At 53.1% G+C, this 19,052-nt stretch overlaps 6 protein-coding genes across 6 annotated transcripts; 3 read left to right on the top strand and 3 right to left on the bottom strand.

Annotated features, from left to right (window-relative positions):
• Positions 1-538: 538 nt before the first annotated feature.
• Positions 539-1,777, top strand: J4E86_007025 (uncharacterized protein; the record flags this gene model as incomplete). Its single annotated transcript, XM_051447547.1, has 1 exon — positions 539-1,777. The coding sequence occupies one exon, from the start codon at positions 539-541 to the stop codon at positions 1,775-1,777; it is 1,239 nt and encodes a 412-aa protein (XP_051301145.1).
• A 303-nt stretch (positions 1,778-2,080) lies between these two features.
• J4E86_007024 (uncharacterized protein) lies at positions 2,081-4,809 on the bottom strand (the record flags this gene model as incomplete). Its single annotated transcript, XM_051447546.1, has 9 exons — positions 2,081-2,728; positions 2,793-2,905; positions 2,970-3,524; positions 3,578-3,665; positions 3,845-3,918; positions 3,970-4,402; positions 4,456-4,487; positions 4,552-4,648; positions 4,759-4,809. 9 exons carry the CDS (start codon positions 4,807-4,809, stop codon positions 2,081-2,083), a joined length of 2,091 nt encoding a protein of 696 aa, XP_051301144.1.
• A 767-nt stretch (positions 4,810-5,576) lies between these two features.
• Positions 5,577-9,431, top strand: J4E86_007023 (uncharacterized protein; the record flags this gene model as incomplete). The annotated part of the gene is made up of 3 exons (XM_051447545.1): positions 5,577-7,292; positions 7,344-7,460; positions 7,506-9,431. The coding sequence occupies 3 exons, from the start codon at positions 5,577-5,579 to the stop codon at positions 9,429-9,431; spliced, it is 3,759 nt and encodes a 1,252-aa protein (XP_051301143.1).
• Positions 9,432-10,331: 900 nt separating this feature from the next.
• J4E86_007022 (uncharacterized protein) lies at positions 10,332-11,580 on the bottom strand (the record flags this gene model as incomplete). Its single annotated transcript, XM_051447544.1, has 2 exons — positions 10,332-11,327; positions 11,386-11,580. The coding sequence occupies 2 exons, from the start codon at positions 11,578-11,580 to the stop codon at positions 10,332-10,334; spliced, it is 1,191 nt and encodes a 396-aa protein (XP_051301142.1).
• Positions 11,581-12,559: 979 nt separating this feature from the next.
• Positions 12,560-14,024, bottom strand: J4E86_007021 (uncharacterized protein; the record flags this gene model as incomplete). Its single annotated transcript, XM_051447543.1, has 5 exons — positions 12,560-12,970; positions 13,028-13,374; positions 13,424-13,526; positions 13,646-13,719; positions 13,841-14,024. The coding sequence occupies 5 exons, from the start codon at positions 14,022-14,024 to the stop codon at positions 12,560-12,562; spliced, it is 1,119 nt and encodes a 372-aa protein (XP_051301141.1).
• A 2,124-nt stretch (positions 14,025-16,148) lies between these two features.
• J4E86_007020 (uncharacterized protein) lies at positions 16,149-18,491 on the top strand (the record flags this gene model as incomplete). The annotated part of the gene is made up of 3 exons (XM_051447542.1): positions 16,149-16,171; positions 16,574-17,080; positions 17,129-18,491. The coding sequence occupies 3 exons, from the start codon at positions 16,149-16,151 to the stop codon at positions 18,489-18,491; spliced, it is 1,893 nt and encodes a 630-aa protein (XP_051301140.1).
• Positions 18,492-19,052: the final 561 nt, after the last annotated feature.

The raw sequence follows: 19,052 nt of genomic DNA, 5'->3' as shown, positions 1-19,052 counted from the left end.
CAATTAGTGAGGCCGCGTCTGTCGTTCAAGCTTAATCTGCAGTGTGGAGGAGTTCCCTGTCAGCGCTGTCCCCAGTCTAGCGACGCTATAGTCACCTTGCACCACCTGCGTGAGGTTGGGCGCTGCATGCATATCTTGTCGATATCTGGGGAAACAAGCAACTGATGCCCAGGCACAGATCTCGGCAAAGATGCGACTCCATTGGAAACCGCTGGCGTCCACTCGAAGCAAATAATTGGGGCCTTGTGGAGCCGGTGATCCAGATCATGCACAGCCTCCTAGTGTCCGCAACCAAGTCGTCACGCACACTTTTCCCTGACAGACAACACAACATGCCGTAAAGGGGCGCAGCCATCGCAGCGGCAACTGATAGAGTCAGATACAAGAGGCAAAGCAGCCTCTGTGACACACTCGAGGTCTGAAGCTTCACATTGCCAGTAGGAGTCTTACAGTGCACAACACTCACCGCTTGGACCATCGCCGCCGACAACTACCACTTCACTACTTCAGCCTACATCTAAATTTCCATCTCCGCTCAATGTCGCTGCTCGTCATGTCAACAGATCCACCTTCTACTTTTGAGCGATTATCGCCCTCCTGGATACGCCGTCCCATGTCTCGAAGATCGACATCACCGCAAAAAGAGTCGCGGCCTACAACATCAAACGGCCTGCTTGCACCAGAACCAGCATCGACATTCAGCAATAGCGATGGCACACGATCACCACGCTCAAGCTCATCTAGCCGCCGCGGATCAATAATAGAGTTTGTCACCAGGTTCCGCTCTTCGTCCAACGCCAGTATCGCAAGCAACAAGTCGCAAGACCCAACAGACTTCAGTGAAATCGAAAACTGGTTCTACGGATTCCGAAGATACAACCAACTAGTCAGCACCACCACATCACCAAACAAAGCCGACCAACCGCAAGACCTTTCGAAATCTTTCAAGAAGCTAACGAAGAAGTGCGGGGGCCAATTTCTGCACGGGCTACCAGAAGCCGTCTTTGACTTCTCACTCCTCTGGTGTCCCGCAGGCCACCTGACCAGGAAAGACAGCAACGAACCATCCTGGAGCTGGACTGCGTACGACGGCCCCGTAAACTTCCCTTTCGATCCCACAACCTGCCCCGATGTGTACAAACTGCCACGCAGCGAGGGCGAATGGTTCCAATCCGAGATCTTACACTTCCATGTCGGTCCTGAGTCGGCGCAATACACAGTCCGGCGGGAAAAAGAAAACTCCCTGCGTATCAAATACCCGCCTTATTTCCACGCGCCGCGCGGCTCAGACCACACCAACGAGTCCAATACCCTGCGCTTTACGGCAGCGACTATTAGTGCGGATGCGTTCACCGCAGAGCCCAACACATATGAAGGCAACGAAACCCCCTCCTCCCAGCTTATCAACTCAGACGGCAAAACTTGCGGCGCCATCATGGACTACGAATCTGAACTCTCGAAGCCTTCTTCCACCGGTCCTTTCGAGTTCGTGCTGCTGTCCCGGAACCTGTGGCGCGAACCGAATCCCGATAATAGCAAGCCGGGGTCGAATACTATGCATCCGACTGGCACGCCCATCTGGAATGGACAGCGTTTTATATGGGATGAGAGAGTTGTTGATCATGATGAGTGCTTTGAGATGGGGCCGTGGAAGATGCTGAATGTTATGCTCATTAAGTGGGTGGGTGAGTATGCGGAGAGGGTGGCGGTTGCGAGGATACATGAGGATGAGTGGAAGAAGCATAGTCCGAGTAAGCAGGATATTGTGCTGAGATGAGATGGATCTTTCCTTTGGTCATGATTAGAGCGATGAGATGGGTATGATGGTAGATATGCCGTTCAATAATGCTATTTTGAGCATACGGATAGCCGAATACGACTCGAGTTTATACGTCAGATCTGATTTTCATGAAATTGTTTGCTGACTACAAAAATTATCTCATGATCTCATTTCATGCCGCTACATGAATGTATGAGTCTAGCAGTCAGATACCCTTGGTACTCGAGACTCGGAGAGTCCACGTAGCCTCCACGACTACTCATGAACCTCCCTCGAGAAAAGCTAAAGTCATCGCATACCTCAAGCCTTCTCCAGCTTCTCCTTTTCCAGCTTCTTCTTCTCCCACTTCGCCACCTCCTCATCAATGCACTTGAAGCTCCAGTTTTGGTAGAAAGGCGGGTACAGGAAAGGCCTCAAGTCGAATCGGTTATCATCTGGCGAATATGCCTCCGCATGGTAGGAAGGCGTCATTGTCGTCATCTTGTGGCGGTTGATGGCATAGTAGTGGAAGAACTGTTTCACCTTGACTGCGACCTCGGTGGGAGTATACTTGTCGGACCATTCGTGTGCTAGGCGAACCCAGGTTCCGTATGGACCAAGTTTAAGCTCTTTGCGGCATTTGCCAAAGACTCCAAGTTCTGCGTATGTCATGCCCATATCGACCTCGTCGCTCTGGACATAGTCCTCGGTAATTGGTTCCAGTTCGGCAGTCGGTGTTGCGTCGAGGAACTCGCCGAGGATGGAAAGCTCGAACTCACTCTCAGCGTAAGCTATAAATCTCTTGAGGTCTACCTTCGAGACGCTGCCAATGGGGTTGAGGTCTGCGCTGCTGCAGTCGTACTTGGTGAGGTATCCGCGCAGACACTCGTCGACGTTTCCAGAGGCAAGTACGAGAAGGCTACCTCCATTGGGTCGACCCCTAGTCAAAGGGAGCATCTGAGCAAAGTACTGCAGAGGCAGAGGTACGAAGTCAGTCAATGTCTCACATGCACTTCGTACAGTCAAAACTCACGTAGGCTTGCACGAGCCTTGCTCTCGCTTGTATATTCTGTAATGCCAGATTCTCAGCAGGCGAGCCTCCATGAGCCTTGAATCGCGGCGTGAAGCCAGTCGCCTTCGTCAAACCTGCAGAGGTAGAGGTATGTAGTCAGTATATGTCTCACGTACATCTCGTACAGCCAGGACTTACCGTTCTTCGTAGCCGCATACATGTCGTCGATATCGGCTTCGACATGGTGGCATCCAATGTCTTCCGCTAACCTCTTGGCACGTCTCCTGGTCTCTTTGCTTGATTGCTGAGACATACCCATGTATACGGTATGAAGAATGCCGTTGCATATTTGCTTTGGGCTTGTAGGTACCCAGTCTTCGCCGTGATAAGGGCCTACGATGCGGCGGACATCCTCGAGAACTTGCTTGTTACCGTCCTGTACAGCCTTGTACACGAGGCGGCACATGGAGAATACCAGAGTTGCGGTGGCGCAGCTATCGATCCCTCCGCTGAGGGGCAGCATGAAGCCAGCCTGACCGGATCGACGGAGGTAGTCCCAAAGCCAGCATGCAGGTCCGAGGGCTATCTCTTCTTCTGGTCGATGGTAATGAATGGTTTGGACCGGCGTTGGAAAGATGGAGGGATCGAAGTGTACATCCGAAGCTAGACGAATATCCGCCCTAAAGCGCTCATAGCGAGGGGCTGACGCAGCTTGTAGGCCCCTCGATGGATTCGTCCTGTATGACCAGATCTCTAGGTACCGAGTCAGTATATGTCTCACACGCATTTCGCAGTCAAATTGTTACCTTCCAGGTCGATCGTAGCCGTGATAACTTCGATGTCATTCAAGGAGAATTGAGGTGCCTGCGCGCGGACGGTGCCATTGACCAGCACCTAGATGAATTTACGAAGTAAGCATTGCTCCGAGATACAAATCGTATGGATATCACTAACCATACTAGATCCATCGTAGTAGAGTCTGTCTCCGTCACAGCCTCGTTGATTGCTATACTGTTGTTATGTCAGCAAACACCACCAGAAAGAAGAACAAGGAAAAAGAAAGGAGAACTCACCAAGTACGCTCCACCTGCTTTCGAAGTGGCATTGCGAATCAAGTCGAGACGCAGATCTAGTTTACGAAGCTCATCTGCCATGTGGTATTAGCATGCTTCCCTTGCTTCACATACGGGACACTCACGGTGAGACCCTGATGAATTGATGATGATGTCTACGCCAGCTAAGCTCAAATCGATGTGTGGCGCCCGAGGTGTGAATAGCTCTTCGCAGGTTTCGTAGCCTATTGAGCAATCGACGGCAGACACGATGGCGTCTCCGATCGGAACGAAAGCTGAATCTTGCAGAGAGCGTGCAGCAGCAGGAAGCTCATGCAGTTCATACTGCTCGACGCGTTGGGGTGGAGACCAGGGAATGAAGTATCGACCTTCTCGATAATTCCCGGCCATCGCGAGGCTCATCTTGGGTCTAATCAATAATATCTTGCCGTCAAGCACAACGATTCTCGCGTTGAAAAGGCTCCCGGAGTGCCGAACTGGCATGCCGACGTCGTAGCATATGCCATCGAGTTCGCGATCCACGAGCAAAGATGCCAGCATTTGCCAGCTGTGTGTGACCTGAAAACATGTCAGTTGTCGTCTTATATACAGTTTGTAAAGAGGCCACTCACTGTGTCTTGTTCAAGAAAGTGGTCGAGACACCCTGCAGCGGTAGAGTTACGAAGTCAGTATATGTCTCACATGCACTTCGTACAATCGGAACTCACCGTAGCCAGGAATCGACAATTCCGGCGTGGTGACGTATCGAGCACCATCTGCTTTGGCAAGCTTGACGGCTTCGCGTATGCGGTTTGCGTTGCCCTCCTAGAGGAAGTCAGATCTAGGTCACACGCACTTCGTGAACCAGAAGTTACCCAGTCCTAAATGTGGGTATTAGTAAAATGTATGCCTCAATTGCAGTCGCAGTAATTTACAAGTGCCCAGTTATTCAAACTAGATGTAGAGAATGTGACGAGCCTTCCCATGTTGAGTAACTTGAATGGTCCGGTTGTGGTGGGGTGTAGGTTGGTTGAAGTCGACTTGGTGAAGTGAGAGTAGAGAGCGAGAAGAAAGTAAAACCTCGAGATTAAGACCCAACGCTGAAGTTGATTAATGGTTTTGATTCTTCAGTCTGGTGATTCGAAATTTGAAGGAGATGGATGTATAGTATCAGGGAAAGTTGTGAGTCCTAGTAAGTGGCGGACTGTGCCCAGGTGGGTCCGCCAAGGCGTTAGAAGACTACTTCGAATCAGGCAAGCGCGCCCAGGGCTGGCACCAGCCCACTGATAGCCAATCTGTGGTTGCACTTCATTCAGGTACCAGGAGGATAATCTTTTCTCGTGCAACTGTCTCCCACGGCTCGCAGGTCAGCATCTTGCATGACGCCCGCCATTTGCAAGGCTCGCTGCTCACCCGATTGCCGACGACATACGCGTATCGGCTAGTAGCCATTTGCTTTCCCTGCGTCGGTTGTGCCCAAGCGGGAGTTGTGGTTGGCTGCCACTAGAAGTGCCCGACGCCAATGCCTAGGTAGTGGCTTTTGAAGGTGGGTAAACACATAGCGGTAGACCCTTTCTCCGCACGTCTCTTCAAATACATCAATGTCGGATTCAATCGACCATGCGATTGCACGCACGCAGGCCAGGCGACGGCGTCGCATAGACCATGCGGATCTAGCGAGGGAGCGGGAGAAGACGTTCTATCGGTAGGCTTATCTCGATTCGCATGCGCCACCTGGAGAGTTACACTCACAATGCCCAGCTACTATCCGCGTCCGGGTTCCCATCTTCCGCAGACAGATGGCCCTGCAAGCCGTCACTCGTCGCCGGGACCAGCTCCCAAGTCACAGACGCCCCCGACTACCCCGCCGCCTTCTCTAGACTACGCCCCGCGAGCATCGGACGACAAGGCCCTGACGGCGTTTGCGCAACTGGGAGCGCTGCGCCTGAATGCGCGGAGATGTCTCATATCCTTCTTCGACAGGACCGACTGCTTCCTCCTCGCCGAAGCCACGCGCACTCTGTCGTTGCAGACTGGCGAGCCCGAATTCGAAGACGACCGTTTGTGCTTCGGTACCACCATCTTCCCCAAAGAGCAGAGCCTCTGTAACTACACCGTCAACCTCGCTCCCAAATACAGCACGCTCCCTCTCGACGATCCGAGCGACCTTCCTTCCCTCGTCGTCAACGATCTCAGCAAAGACAAACGCTTCTGCAACTTCCCCTTTGTCCAGGGCCCACCATACTCGCGCTTCTATGCCGGAGTACCAATCCGCAGCCCAAGCGGCCACAGCATCGGTACATACTGCGTTCTGGACGAGAACCCGCGGGACGGCTTGTCGCCGCACCAGCTCGCTTTCCTGAAGAGCATGGCAGGCACAGTGATGCGGCACTTGGAAAGGACCAGGGCAGCGGAAGACCATCGCCGGGCCAAGATTATGGTCAAGAGTCTGGGATCTTTTGCTGAAGGGAAGAGCGGCTTGGAGAACTGGACCGTCGATCCCTGGGATCAGGAGACAGGGCAGTCGTCAGGTCTGCCAGATGCGATCATACCCCAGCGCCAGCGTCCTTCTGCCAATTCCGACGCTGCGCAAGATCCAGTTGTGCTTAATGGAAATATAGATCCGGCTATGAGAATCCCGAAGGACACTCCACCTGCGACCGGTGCGCCGCCGAGCCTAGTCAACGGAGAGACAGTCGATACTATGCGTCCGGAGATGACTACTACGACGTCGTCCACTTCCACGAAAGGCTTCATCAAGACCGATCAAAAGGATAGAGTGGCCCCAGAACTGAGGGCTCACTTCACACGGGCAGCGAACATGATCGTAGACTCAACCGAGGCAGAAGGCGTGGCATTCTTTGACGCGAAAATCAGCACCTTTGGAGGACTTGTTGACGACGACTTCGATCCCGATCAGCTACCTGAGCCGGACAAACCTTGCGATATATTAGGGGCGGCGCTTTGCAGAACCGATCGCGACACGAAGCCGCTACCCAACACCGGAGAATGCATCTCAGAAAGTGTTCTTAGACACCTCCTGCGACTCTATCCACATGGCCAGATTTTCCATCTCGACGACGATCCTGCAACTCCTTCGGTCGCCTCGCCATCGACAGCTGGTGTGGACGAAGTCGAGTCAGCCGATGGCTTTCCGTTCAGTACACCGCGCAAAACAGAATCTACCAGAAGCTTGGACGACGAAGCTTACTTGAGGAGGGTGTTTCCTACCGCTCGGAGTTTGATACTCTATCCACTGTGGGACCCGCATCGCGAACGCTGGTTTGCCACGGCTGTCATCTGGAGTTCGGAACCGAAGAGAATATTCACGACCGAACAGGAGCTCAGCTACCTGGCAGCGTTCAGCAACTTTGTCATGGCTGAGGTCGCTCGTCTAGACACAAAACTAGCTGATGCTGCAAAGGCCGATTTCATCTCGTCGATCAGCCATGAGCTGCGGTCACCACTGGTATGTATACAAAGGTGAAGCAGCTGAAGCGCATGCACTGACCGTAACTAGCACGGCATTCTGGGAATGACAGATCTGTTGAAGGATTCCCCTCTAGATGGCCAGCAGGTATCACATGTGGCAACAATCGAGACATGTGGAAAGACTCTACTGGAAACTATCAATCACGTAAGTTGTTGCAGGTTGCGTCAGATACTGCCACTAACTATATAGGTTCTTGACTTTGCCAAAATCAACAATCTGACCCGAGGAGTTTCGAAGCGCCAGAAGAAACGAACACAGAGCGCGAAGCATATGATCAGTCCGGGCCAAGCTCATACCAATGATATCATGACACTAATCAACGACGTCGACATGAGCATTTTGACAGAAGATGTGGTCGAGAGTGTCTTCGCAGGCTACACCTACGCGAAGACGTCTGCTCAAACATACGAGTTAACCGCCTCTAAAGTAAACAAGCCGCCGATATCTATCATTCTCGATATCAACCAGAGCGACAACTACGTCTTTCGCACGCAGCCTGGCGCATGGCGGCGAGTCATCATGAACCTGTTCGGCAACAGCCTGAAGTATACACCGGGTGGGTACATCAAGGTGAAGCTTGAGGTTAAGCGAAAGCCTGAAGACGAGGACGAGACCTGCGAGTTTCGATTCTCGGTGACCGACTCTGGTATTGGAATGTCAGAGGACTATATCAATAATAGGCTCTTCCACTCCTTTGCGCAGGAGAATCCTTTGAGTCAGGGCACAGGTCTAGGTCTGTCAATCGTCAAACAGATTGTGGAATCTCTGGGAGGCGAGGTAGAAGTGCGTAGTGAGAAAGACCGCGGCACCAAGTTTACAGTCACATGTCCATTGAAAGAGTCACGAATGTCTCCCAACTTCTGTGCAACCGGTCCAGAAGGAGAGAAAGATCTGCAGCTACAACAGGTCACTAAGCGCACCAAGGGTCTGAAAGTGAGGTTTGACGGTTTCAATGAGGAAGAGGAGTACCATGTTAGAGACTTGAAGAACAAGACAGCCTCGAAGCTATCATTGAAGGCGCTCGACAGCCTTTGTGCTGAGTGGTTCGGTATCGAACGATGCGAGGAGGGCGACAATGCGGCCGAACCAGACCTGATCATCGCCACCGAAACCTGCGCCAAAGCGTTACGGACTACATACAGCCAGTCTCCCGGTCGAGTGTCTCCCACCCCCGTGATAGTTGTGTGCCAGGGCGCCGCAGCAGCACAATCTACAACAGCCATCACAGTGCCGGGGATCATCTTCGAATGTATCGGCCAGCCCGTCGGGCCCCACAAGATGTCGAAGGCCCTAGCCTCGTGTCTCGATCGACACGCAAGACGCGCCGAGACACAGAAAATGGACATGAAGTCGATGATCCCACGGATAACAGAGCTCAGTCTAAAGGAGGAAGCAACTCCCCGTCGCACCGACCACCTGCATGTCGTAGAGCCATCTCGACCGCAGCTCACCAGCATTAGTAGTGCCCCCGAGATACGCTCAATCAACAACAGCCCACCCCGAACATCCAAATACCTAAAACCTTCGCGCGCACTGCGCTGTCTCTGCGTAGACGACAACCCCATCAACCTCCGCCTCCTGCGTACCTTCGTCGACAAGCTCGGCCACCAACACGTGCTCGCCGCCGACGGCCTCGAAGCACTAGAAGCCTACAAAGCCGCCAGCGACGAAGACTCGCGCATCGACGTCGTCCTCATGGACATCAACATGCCCATCATGGACGGCCTCGAAGCCACCCGCCAAATCCGCGCCCACGAGATCCGTTCCAACCTCCCCAAAGTCACCATCATCGCCCTCACCGGCGTCGCCGACACCGACATCCAACAAGAAGCCAACTCCAGCGGCATCAACCTCTTCCTCATCAAGCCCGTCCGTCTCGCTGATCTCGAAGTCATCCTCAAAGGCGTGGTTACCGGCCAAGACAAAGCGAACCTAGAGCTTGAAGCAGAGAAAGAGCGGATTAAACAGGCGGAAGCAGATGCTATCCTCAAAGTGGAAAGCGTGGATGAGAAAACACGCAGTATCAACGTGGGTGTGGCTGTCGTCAAGGGCGAGGACGATATACAGAAGGCGGTTAAAGTGTTCGAGCACAAGAAGAGTGCGTCGGTGATATGAAAGCGCATAACCAGTATGCATGAGGCTTCTCTGACGCATGTGCTAAAACCATTGGGCTAGGGCGCTCATACGCATCATCGGATGACCCTTACTCCCCACGCAAAACTTCCGCGCGCATTTCCTCGTTGATCACGAAGTTGGGCATGGACAGGAGGAGTGAATGAACAGAGAGAAAGGAAAAAGCATTTACTTACGCATTTTGGCGTATACTGCATTTGCTCATCTCCATTTTCCGGCGCGCAAAGGAAAAGAGAAAAGAGAAAAGTTGTGTCAAGAGCGAGCTTGACGAAGGACAAAATGCATGCATGGGGTTGGCAGGCATGTTTAGGCGATTATACCCTTTTCTATCTTGCGATTTTTCCGTTTCTGCGAGTTCTTGTCCGTTTTTGTTTTCCAGCTATGGTGTTTAGAGAACTGGAGGATGCGTTTGTGGCGATGGTTGGCGTCTTTGTTCGGATTGATCATTTGGCTGGTATGGTAGCATAGCGTGGCGTTTTCGCTTCCATGGGTTGATTAGATATTGATGGGTCGGTTGATGTGGATGGATGTATCATGATTAGGGTATTGCGGTATGAAATATAAACATCAAAGTTAAAAACACACTGTGTGCTTGTTGGTGTGAAGTGTGCTGTCAGAGTCTCTACTGACATGCAGTTAGAGATACATCAAGTGCTGGCGTAGATGGAATCTGATCTGGAATCTAACAAGTTACGAAATAATGATTCAAAGAGAGTGTGAGTAACTTGTATATAGCTAATGTGGTTATCGAACCCTTATCGTGATAATAATAACAACGACAACACCAGATCCAGTCCTATCCTATCCAAATCCAAGCAAAGATCAATCTCCGATCCAAAAGCGACTTCAGAAACTCGTAGGAACTCGAGCTGATTAGTTAGTCTAAGCACCGAGCAAGTCATTGAGCATCGAGTTGTCCTCTTCCCTCAACATAACCATGAACTTACCGACAGCCGGGCCCATGATAACAAAGACCTCAGCAGCCAGAACGTGGGCAAGAACAATGAACATGCCAACGATGATGAAGAAGTTCTTGAAGAACAACTTGATGAGACGGCGACGAGCCTCCCAGTTGAAAGACCTCCATGCATCCAAGAAGCCAACGACACCGGTTCCACCCATCATCTTGCTGACGACCTTGCCACCGAAGGTGCGGTCGAAGGGGACGATGGTGTCCTGGTCCTCAGGGAGAATGGAGGCTTCGATGCGGATCAGGGTGACCATGGCGGGGAGGCAGAGGAAAAGGGTGCAGACGATGACAAAGACGAAGAGGGTGAAAATGCGGACTGCAAGACCAGTCCACGCAGCGCAGGAGCTGATCTTCTCTTGCTCGAGCTTGTGAAGACCCATGAGCATGGCTACGCCGAAAGAGAGGTACAGGCTGATGTATGGCATAACGGAAGCGATGGTGGCGGGGACAGCGAGAGTCTTCCAGTGGCTCTTGGAGGGCATGCGCTGCCAGAGGCTCTGCTCTGTCGGCATGCCGACTACCTTGTGTGTCCAGACTGCGTGTACGTTGGCGAGAACGGCACCGGTGATACCAGCGACGATGATGGGCTGGCCGGGAACCATGGGGAGAGCGCCGTTGAAAAAGGTGGATACGATGCCAGCGAGGAACGAGTATAGAACGTGGACGCGGAAACCGCGGAAGCGTGCGAAGCGACCGGCGTTGGCGACGAGGTGACGGAGCGTAGCGCGGATGGACGAGGTGATGGGCTTCTGGTTCACAAGGGTGATGGTAGGGCCGGTCTCGAGGAGCGTCTCCTTCTCGTCTTCCTTGTCGGAGGGCTCGTAGGTCGTTGGCGAGACGGTGATGGCGGCCATGGGGGACTCGACCATGCAGAGGGTGGTGACGACTTCATTGAGCATGTAGGAGATCTGTTGGTATCTTGTTAGTATGTGTTCCGGAGATGCCAACGAGACATGGAGTACTTACAAGGCTGATAGCCACACTCGCAACGAAGATGCTAATGTAGATGACAACGACGCCCCAAATGGGGACATCCTCTGGCTTCAGTTGTGTAGACTCTCCGTTGCGCACAGGAGCTCCATTGTGCAAGGCGCGCTTGACAAACGTCGCCGTGTGAGGGTGCGACACAGCGCGACGGGCAAGTTCGACGAGGACCGTCATCTTGTCTGAGATGCGTAATCCGTAAACTCTCAAGTCGCTGTAGAAAGTCGTATATCCTGCAAAGTCGCAGTAGTGTGAAAGTTGAGAAAGTGAGAACAGAGGAAACAAGAAAGGCTGACGGAAGTAAAAGGGTTGACAGGTGTATTGAAGTTGGCGCTGTCACAGCGCGGTACGGCGTGAGAGACAAGGAGGCGAAGTTCAGGCCAAGGCTATGCTGGCCCCCATTGACGCAACACGACGGCTGCCTGTTGTGCACGGACCACGTGCCGGCTAGCCGCCGATCTATAATTGGTCTCGTCCCAAGTCGATGCGGAGAATCGAATGTGCTGGAGCGGATTCACTGCATCTATGTTCCGACGTATGCGGTGCTCCACGAGAATGTGTTGGCCGTTTCTTTCATCACGGAGGACACATGTGCTCTACTGACTGAGTTTCAATCCTGCATGTTGGCTACTGTATATGAGACATGTTCAGCGCCGCACCTGAGGCACAGTGATGGGCGAGCACGTAATCCAATACCTTCAGGCAACCTGTTGACAATTGGGGCCGATCTTGGGCGCCTCGTTCCACCCACTAATATCAATGTTTCACAATACGCGTTCAGGTGAACAGTTGTAAGAAGACAATATTTCATTATACCTCCCATCACACAGATGACGAGAAAGACAACTCCCATACCGTGATTATGTACCGGAACCCCACCCATGACAGACAGACAGGACTATTTCCAAACGCTGAGTGTAGAGAATACATGAATGCGCTAGACTAGAGATCAAGTAAAGGCTTTTAAAGAAAAGGGATACACAACGCTGACTCCGATTGCAATTTCAGGCTTGAAGACTACACACAGAAACCGAGCGTAAGTCGTTATACGTAAGCACCGTGAGAAGGGTACGTGTCAGAGATGGATTGTGGCGTATTTGAGTGTAGGAGCATGGAGGAGCCTAGCTACTCCAGATGAACTGGTTGGCGGAACAGCTTATAGAGCAGGCTGCGCGACGGGCTTCTCATCCTCGAGCTCCTCGTCGGAGGACTCCTCAGTAGCGGGTGCGTGGGTTGGGGCAGAAGGGAAAGCCTCCTTCTTGACCTCTGGGGAAGTGGAACGCCCGCGGTACTGGTTGACGGTCTCCTGGGCCTTGGCCGTGGCCTGCTGGGTGTATCCTTGGACAGTCTTCATGGCATTTCCAGCGTGCTGGTTAGCAAGACCCTTGACCTGCTGGGCCTGTTGGTTGGCGACGTTGTAACCCTTCTCCAACTGAGCATCAATGACCTCCCTGTTCTGGATGTAGATGAGGGGACCGAGGAAGGTAATAAATGTCGAGATCAAAGCCAAGCCCCAGAGGGGGACGAACTTGATGAGGAAGTAGGAGATGAAGGAAGCGAAGAACATCTAAGGGAGCGAGAGATCAGCCATCTTGTGCGGTGTGTGAAGAAGGATTATACGTACAGCAACAGTGACGTAGACGTTCTCGGCGAACATGATACGTTGAGACTCAATAACGAAGAAGTTAATGAGCTGCTCGAAGTCGTCGGTCATGCGCTCAAGCGAAGCCTTGGGAATGGTGTAGTACTGGCGGGGCCTGAACTGCGAAGTAAGACCACGTCCGAGAGCCATCTTTCCGACAACCTCAGCGGCTGCCGTAAGTCCGAGCACCATGTAGGACATCTTGAACATGTAGCGGATCAGGTTCAGGTATCGGGCGGCGAAGATGAAGAGGACGGTCGCACCGAACGCTATTCCGGTAGCGCGGGGGTTCTTCCAGCTCAACAGGCGGTAGAACATGCTGTGGTAGTCTGGTGCATGTTAGCTACGTGGTCGACTAGGGGGTTGAGTATAGCTTACGAGTGAGATTCTGGCCAGTCGCTGCCTTGTGCTCGGGAATCGTCTTGGAGTTGGCGAGATCAGCAAACTCGTTGCGCGTCTTTGCGCCCTCAGCCTTGACATTCTGTGCAACGGGACCTGTAGAGTTTAGCATTGGTCGTGTGCGCATTAGGCTGACGTGTGTGCTGCAAAACCACCGTTAGCTATGGTCCAAAGCGTGTATAGACGATCGTGTGCACATACCCTACCGTTCATAACTGTCTGCTTGGCGTTCTGGACGCTGGGGTGGTTGTTTGCGGCGTTCATGGCGTTTGAAGCTGCTTTGTGGGTGTGAGTTCAGGAAATCAGGTGTTGTGCGGGCGGCCGATAAGACTGCCATGTATCGCGTTAGCTTGCGTCTCGGTAAGGGTCAAAGGCGTTTTGTCCCACTCACCTTACTCTCTAGAATTCCATTCTTTGCCTTGATTGCGCTGTTTTGCAGGTCCTTGTTGGCGTTGCCGTTGGTCTGCGGGGCAGAAGAGCCGTCCATTTCCGATAGGAAGTCTGGAGTGCCGTTGGGGGTTTGCTGGAGGTCGAAATCGGTATCCGTGTTGGGGAGCTCAACGCGGGGAGCACCTGACATTGCTCGGAGATACAGTGGAGAAGAGGGGAATCACAAGTGGATTGAGAGGCAGAAGTGTGCGAGTGTAATAAGGAGCTGGGGTGTGTGAGAGTGTGGGAGGTAGAGGTGCTGCGGTGGATTTGTTCAGGCGCTGTCGTGTGCGCATTGTTGGGTATTCACCAAAAGCGGACGTCATGGCCCCACCCTGATCTAGCCATGATTTGTTTTCCACTGCCACTCACGACGCGCCTCTGCACATAAGGTAACAGGTTTCACGGCAAACGATGTCATGGGGATACATATGCATCATTCCAGCAATGCCTGAAACCGCATTGCTGCGTGTCGACTTGCTGTCTCCGCGGACGATTCTTCATGGGGCAGGCCCAAGCTCGACCGGTTTCACATGTGAAAGATGGCCAGGTGGTCTTGATTCCCCTCATGACGCAACCCTGATCTGGCATTTCAAGACAGTCTTGCACGTCTCACGATACGTCTCCCCAATCGTACACGTACCAGATACTCCTGTTTGCCTTGTGCATATTGTTGATCATAATGGATCCACATTTGTCTATGCCAGGTCCCGGACAAACTCCCCTGTGTCGATCTTCCTTTTATCCAATGTCCGACTTTCTTTACCATAGAACAAGATGGAGTTTGCTCTTGCTGCATCACCCAACATCGTAAACTGTGCGAAACTCTTTTCACGATTTTCTCCTCCGGTAGTGCGCAATGCACGCCAACGTCATAGGAAACATGTATCCCCACTTTACTCACGCTGTTAGTGCTGGTGGACGAGCTAATATCGCGCTGAACGATGCTGTGGGCTCTGCTCTCCGTCTGTGCAACGTCTCCCTCTTAAGCCAGTAAAAGGGGTCGAAAAACTGAATTGGAGTCCAGCTCATGGACACCGATGAGCCCCGTAGTGGTTCGTGTCGTTTTATTGCTGCTGGGCAATGGGCCGAAGTGAGTTGATTAATCGGGTATCTGAACATGTGGAACCAGGAGGACCGATCACGCGAGCCTAAGCCTTGCGGCCATGTTCACGATGGAAGCCACGGATAAGGACTTTGGCGATGCGCACATGAAGATCATGGCTATGCATGAGCCTCGGAAAGCAAGAACAGCGATTGCGAACCTCGCAATATCGGGGTGGTATATCTCTTCGGAAGTAGCGCGTGTGATAATCTGGTCGCAGCGCCTTTGATGGGAACTAAATGTCGTCTGAACTTTGTAGTAGCAGGGCGAGGTCGTAGTGTTCGAGGGTGTCTTGTCGTATGTACGCATTGTACATAGGAATAGAACAGTACACTATTCATGGGTGCAAGGACGATCGTCAGATATGTACAGATCACTAGGGCGGATGAAGGATTGTGGACGGGATGTCGTTATCGGTCATTTCGCTGCGTTCGCGGGGCAGCAGCGACACTGTTGGTAATATGGCCGTTCGCGGAGGTTTCAACGTCAGCATTCAGCAAGGACCATGTCCTCGAAGATTGCGCTCTTGTCTGTCTGGGCATCACCATGATATAGCTCAGCCTTTGTGGTAATGTATGAATCGCTATTGTTATCGTAACAGGGAGCACCTTCGCAAGGCAGGTGCGAAACGGGATGGCGGGGGTCAGGGTCTCACGAGGCAGGCGCAGACGCACAGGGCACTCTACCACGCGACAGTCGGGAGGTGGGGGTCTGCGAAATGGCGCATCTCCAAGACCAACACTATAGCCGGGCGAAGAGTCACGATAATTGTGCGGCAATGCGCACACTTGTGCAGCGACTATTGAGGTTGTTGGACGCCATGCCCACCGGCCTCAACCCCGGGATTCGGGTCTGTTTCCACGCCTAATCCAGCGATAATCAGTGTCATCGATCAGTTGGTGGCCATCTCCGTTGGCCTGCCGGAGCTGATTATCCTGAGGCTTGGGTGTGAGGTGCCAATGCCCCAGGAGCCTCCGAGCGGTCAGCAACCGCTGCATTCAGGTCTGAGGGGCGTTTGACCTCCCGCCTTTGCGCCGACAGGCCCCAATCGCTTTGTTTGGAGATAGATAGAGCTACAAGCGCCATAGCGGACGCGCAGCACCATTGGAATTATGCAGGTGGCCTCAGCAGGGATGCATCCGACAGCCAGCAACAGGTCCTCCCGTCGCGATGCTCGGCTTTGGACTCGAGCCGTGATTGCCAATGTCGAGCCCATTGCCCTTTGTTGTGGCCAGGACGTGTCACGGCAGTGTCAGCCAACGCCTATCAGCGAGGACCAGGAGTTGGAACCAGGAATGCTGGGGTTGGCAGGCCATGGCACCAGGCAGCCCGCGCGCCTTTGGCGATCGAGGCGGGCTCCAGCGAATATGTGGCGTACCTCCGAAGTCCTGGCCAAGGTCCAGTCTGCCGTTGCGATAAGACCCACTCACACGCGCAGCAGCTTCCGTTTATCACGCCTCTCGCAGCCGGTGACTTGTCTCACTCTTCAACTTCACTTTCACCGCGCTTTCGCACCGCTTGCAAACGCGCGTTGAGGCTACAAACTTAGCTTGACAGCATACCCACTCTGCCATCCCAGATCCTCGGTACGCCAGCAACGTCAGCCAGAAAGAGCGACATGGTCAAAGCGCACACATCGCCATCCCCAACTCGTCACCGCTATCGCTGCCACGCAAATTCGGCACTGAGCACGCGACTACCAAACAGCTCACCCTCTGCGGAGGCGAGAGTCTGTGGGGACTTCTCAACAGCAGCATGATAATATCTCGCGACCTGTACAATGCCTCTCCACCGCTGCGCCGAACCCGCATGGCCAACAACCCGACTCTCTTGTATTCGTGGTGGTGCACCGTTTTCTCTGCCGTCATCATAGGCGTCCGGCTGTCTGGCCGCTACATCCGCAATGAACGACTCTTCCGCGAGGACAAGATCATGGCGCTCAGCATCATCCCACTGTTTGCGCGTATGGGCTTTGTGCACGTGGTCCTCATCTGGGGCACCAACAATGTCAATGTTTCGACTTTGACAGACCCGCTCATCATCCGCCATCGCGAGATCGGTTCTCAGATGGTCCTCGCCTCGAGGATCTTCTATGCGTTGTTGTACGTGCAGTCATCAACTTTGTTAGAGTGCGACTAACCCCATGCCAGCATCTGGATGGCCAAGTTCACCGTTTCCGAGTTTCTAAAGCGTTTGACAGAACGTTTCTGGAAGAAAGGGTACGATTGGGGACTGCGTGGCATACGCATCTTCCTTGTCGTTACTTTCTTCATGGTCCTCATTGCCACACTGGCAGAGTGCCACCCCACCTCCCACTACTGGCAAGTCGTGCCGGATCCAGGACCGCAATGCCGACAGGGTTACGCGCAGCTGCTGACCATGGGAATCACCGACATCGTCACCGATATATTTCTGATCGCCTTTCCGATTCCGATCATCGTGCGTTCGAGCATGCCATTAAAGCGAAAGATCTCTCTCACTGTGCTCTTCTCCTTGTCAGTCGTCCTGATCGTCGTAACTGGGACGCGAATGCCTCTGGTCATCCAACGACAAGGCCTACAACAGTTCCGCACTGTATTCGCTTCTTCGGAGATCTTGGCTGCAACCATAGTTTCAAACGCCATCATCCTAGGATCGTTCCTTCGCGACCGAGGTGTTAAGAAAGCCAAGTTCAAAGCACCATCAACTACAGACAGCATGGAACGCAGAGGGTCTGCAAGACGCTTCACGGACCAAACATGCAGTAGCGACGAAGACCTCGCACGATCGCTAGGGTACCGGACAAAACCCGAACTACTCGAGAAGCAGACAAGCGTTCCTAGACCAGCTCCTGTGGCTGATCTTGACCTTCTGTCGTCTTCTAGACAACCAGGCCCTTTTGTCAACAACAACTGGAGATTCCCCGACGAAGAGGCTGGCATGATTCAGAGCAGCGACCGATCCAGCGTGACAGTCGAAGATATACGGGATCCGATGCCTAGTCCTCGTGCAAGAAGAGTGTCGTGGTTCGATGTTGGAGGCCTGCTTGAGAATCAAACTGTAGCTCCCTCGCCCACCGATTCAGTCATCGCGCACGACTTCGCAACCCAGCCACGGCGGGGGTCCAGAGCCTCGAACACAATCATACCAAATGCGCGTGCATTTTTGCCTCAAGCACGGCGCAACTCTCGACTTTCGCAACAGTCTGAGGACTACGAGATGTCATCTGTCCGGCCCACCCACCAGTTGCAGGACCTCGGCGGCTTGCTTTCCGAAGATCGCGAACAAGAAGAAGCTCTCTCAACCCCCTCTCCACACTCGGGCTCCTCAGCCGGTCCTCCTCGCAATGAGCGATACGCGCCCATACAACGCACGTCAACGCGCTCAACACAAGCAAGCTACGATGCTCTGTCTCTACGAGATCCTGGAGGCTTGCTTTCTTCCGCACCCCCTCCCACGTCTCATCGACGCAACCCTACCCAACATAGCCGCAATGTGCCGTCCTTACAGGATGCTGGCGGCCTTCTTGGTTGACGACTCCCTTACTACTTTACATACCCCCTGCGTGATACCCCGGCCTCCATGGCCTCTTTGCATATGCATAGCCTGCCTAATGCTTCCCATGTTATTTTTTCCTTTTCTTTTGTATAGTACGCGAATCGCCCCCACGTGGCGGTCGCGATGGGTTGATGACTGATGGGTTACGACATTTCCGGATGCGATACCCATGGGCCATCAGAGATCTAAGATGTATGTCGGAGATTACGATCTAGAGTCAGGACTTGTGTATAATAGCAATATACCCAACGCGTGGCGTTGTTGAGGCGTACGTCACGGCAGTAAATTGCCGACCTATAAATGAAGTCAATATGCACTCTCGGCTCCTTGATCCTACATCCGGGTAGCACACGTGTGAAGACACAGGGTTTACGCTAAAAGGAAGTCGAAAAAGCGATTACCGAGCGCATGGTTCAGCATCCAACGCTCCAGCCCTGTGGAACGAATAGCGTTCGGGTATTATTCACGATGTCTTGGCTGTCAACGGCGCGGGAAGGAGCTGCAGGGCGTCGGTCAAAGCTCGCACTATTACCAACA

Source organism: Alternaria arbusti (assembly GCF_024043155.1).
Source record: "Alternaria arbusti strain BMP 1465 chromosome Unknown scaffold_9, whole genome shotgun sequence".
Classification (NCBI taxonomy): Eukaryota; Fungi; Ascomycota; class Dothideomycetes; order Pleosporales; family Pleosporaceae; genus Alternaria; species Alternaria arbusti.
Note: the sequence above shows the minus strand (reverse complement) of the source record. Positions and strands in the feature narration are given on the sequence as shown.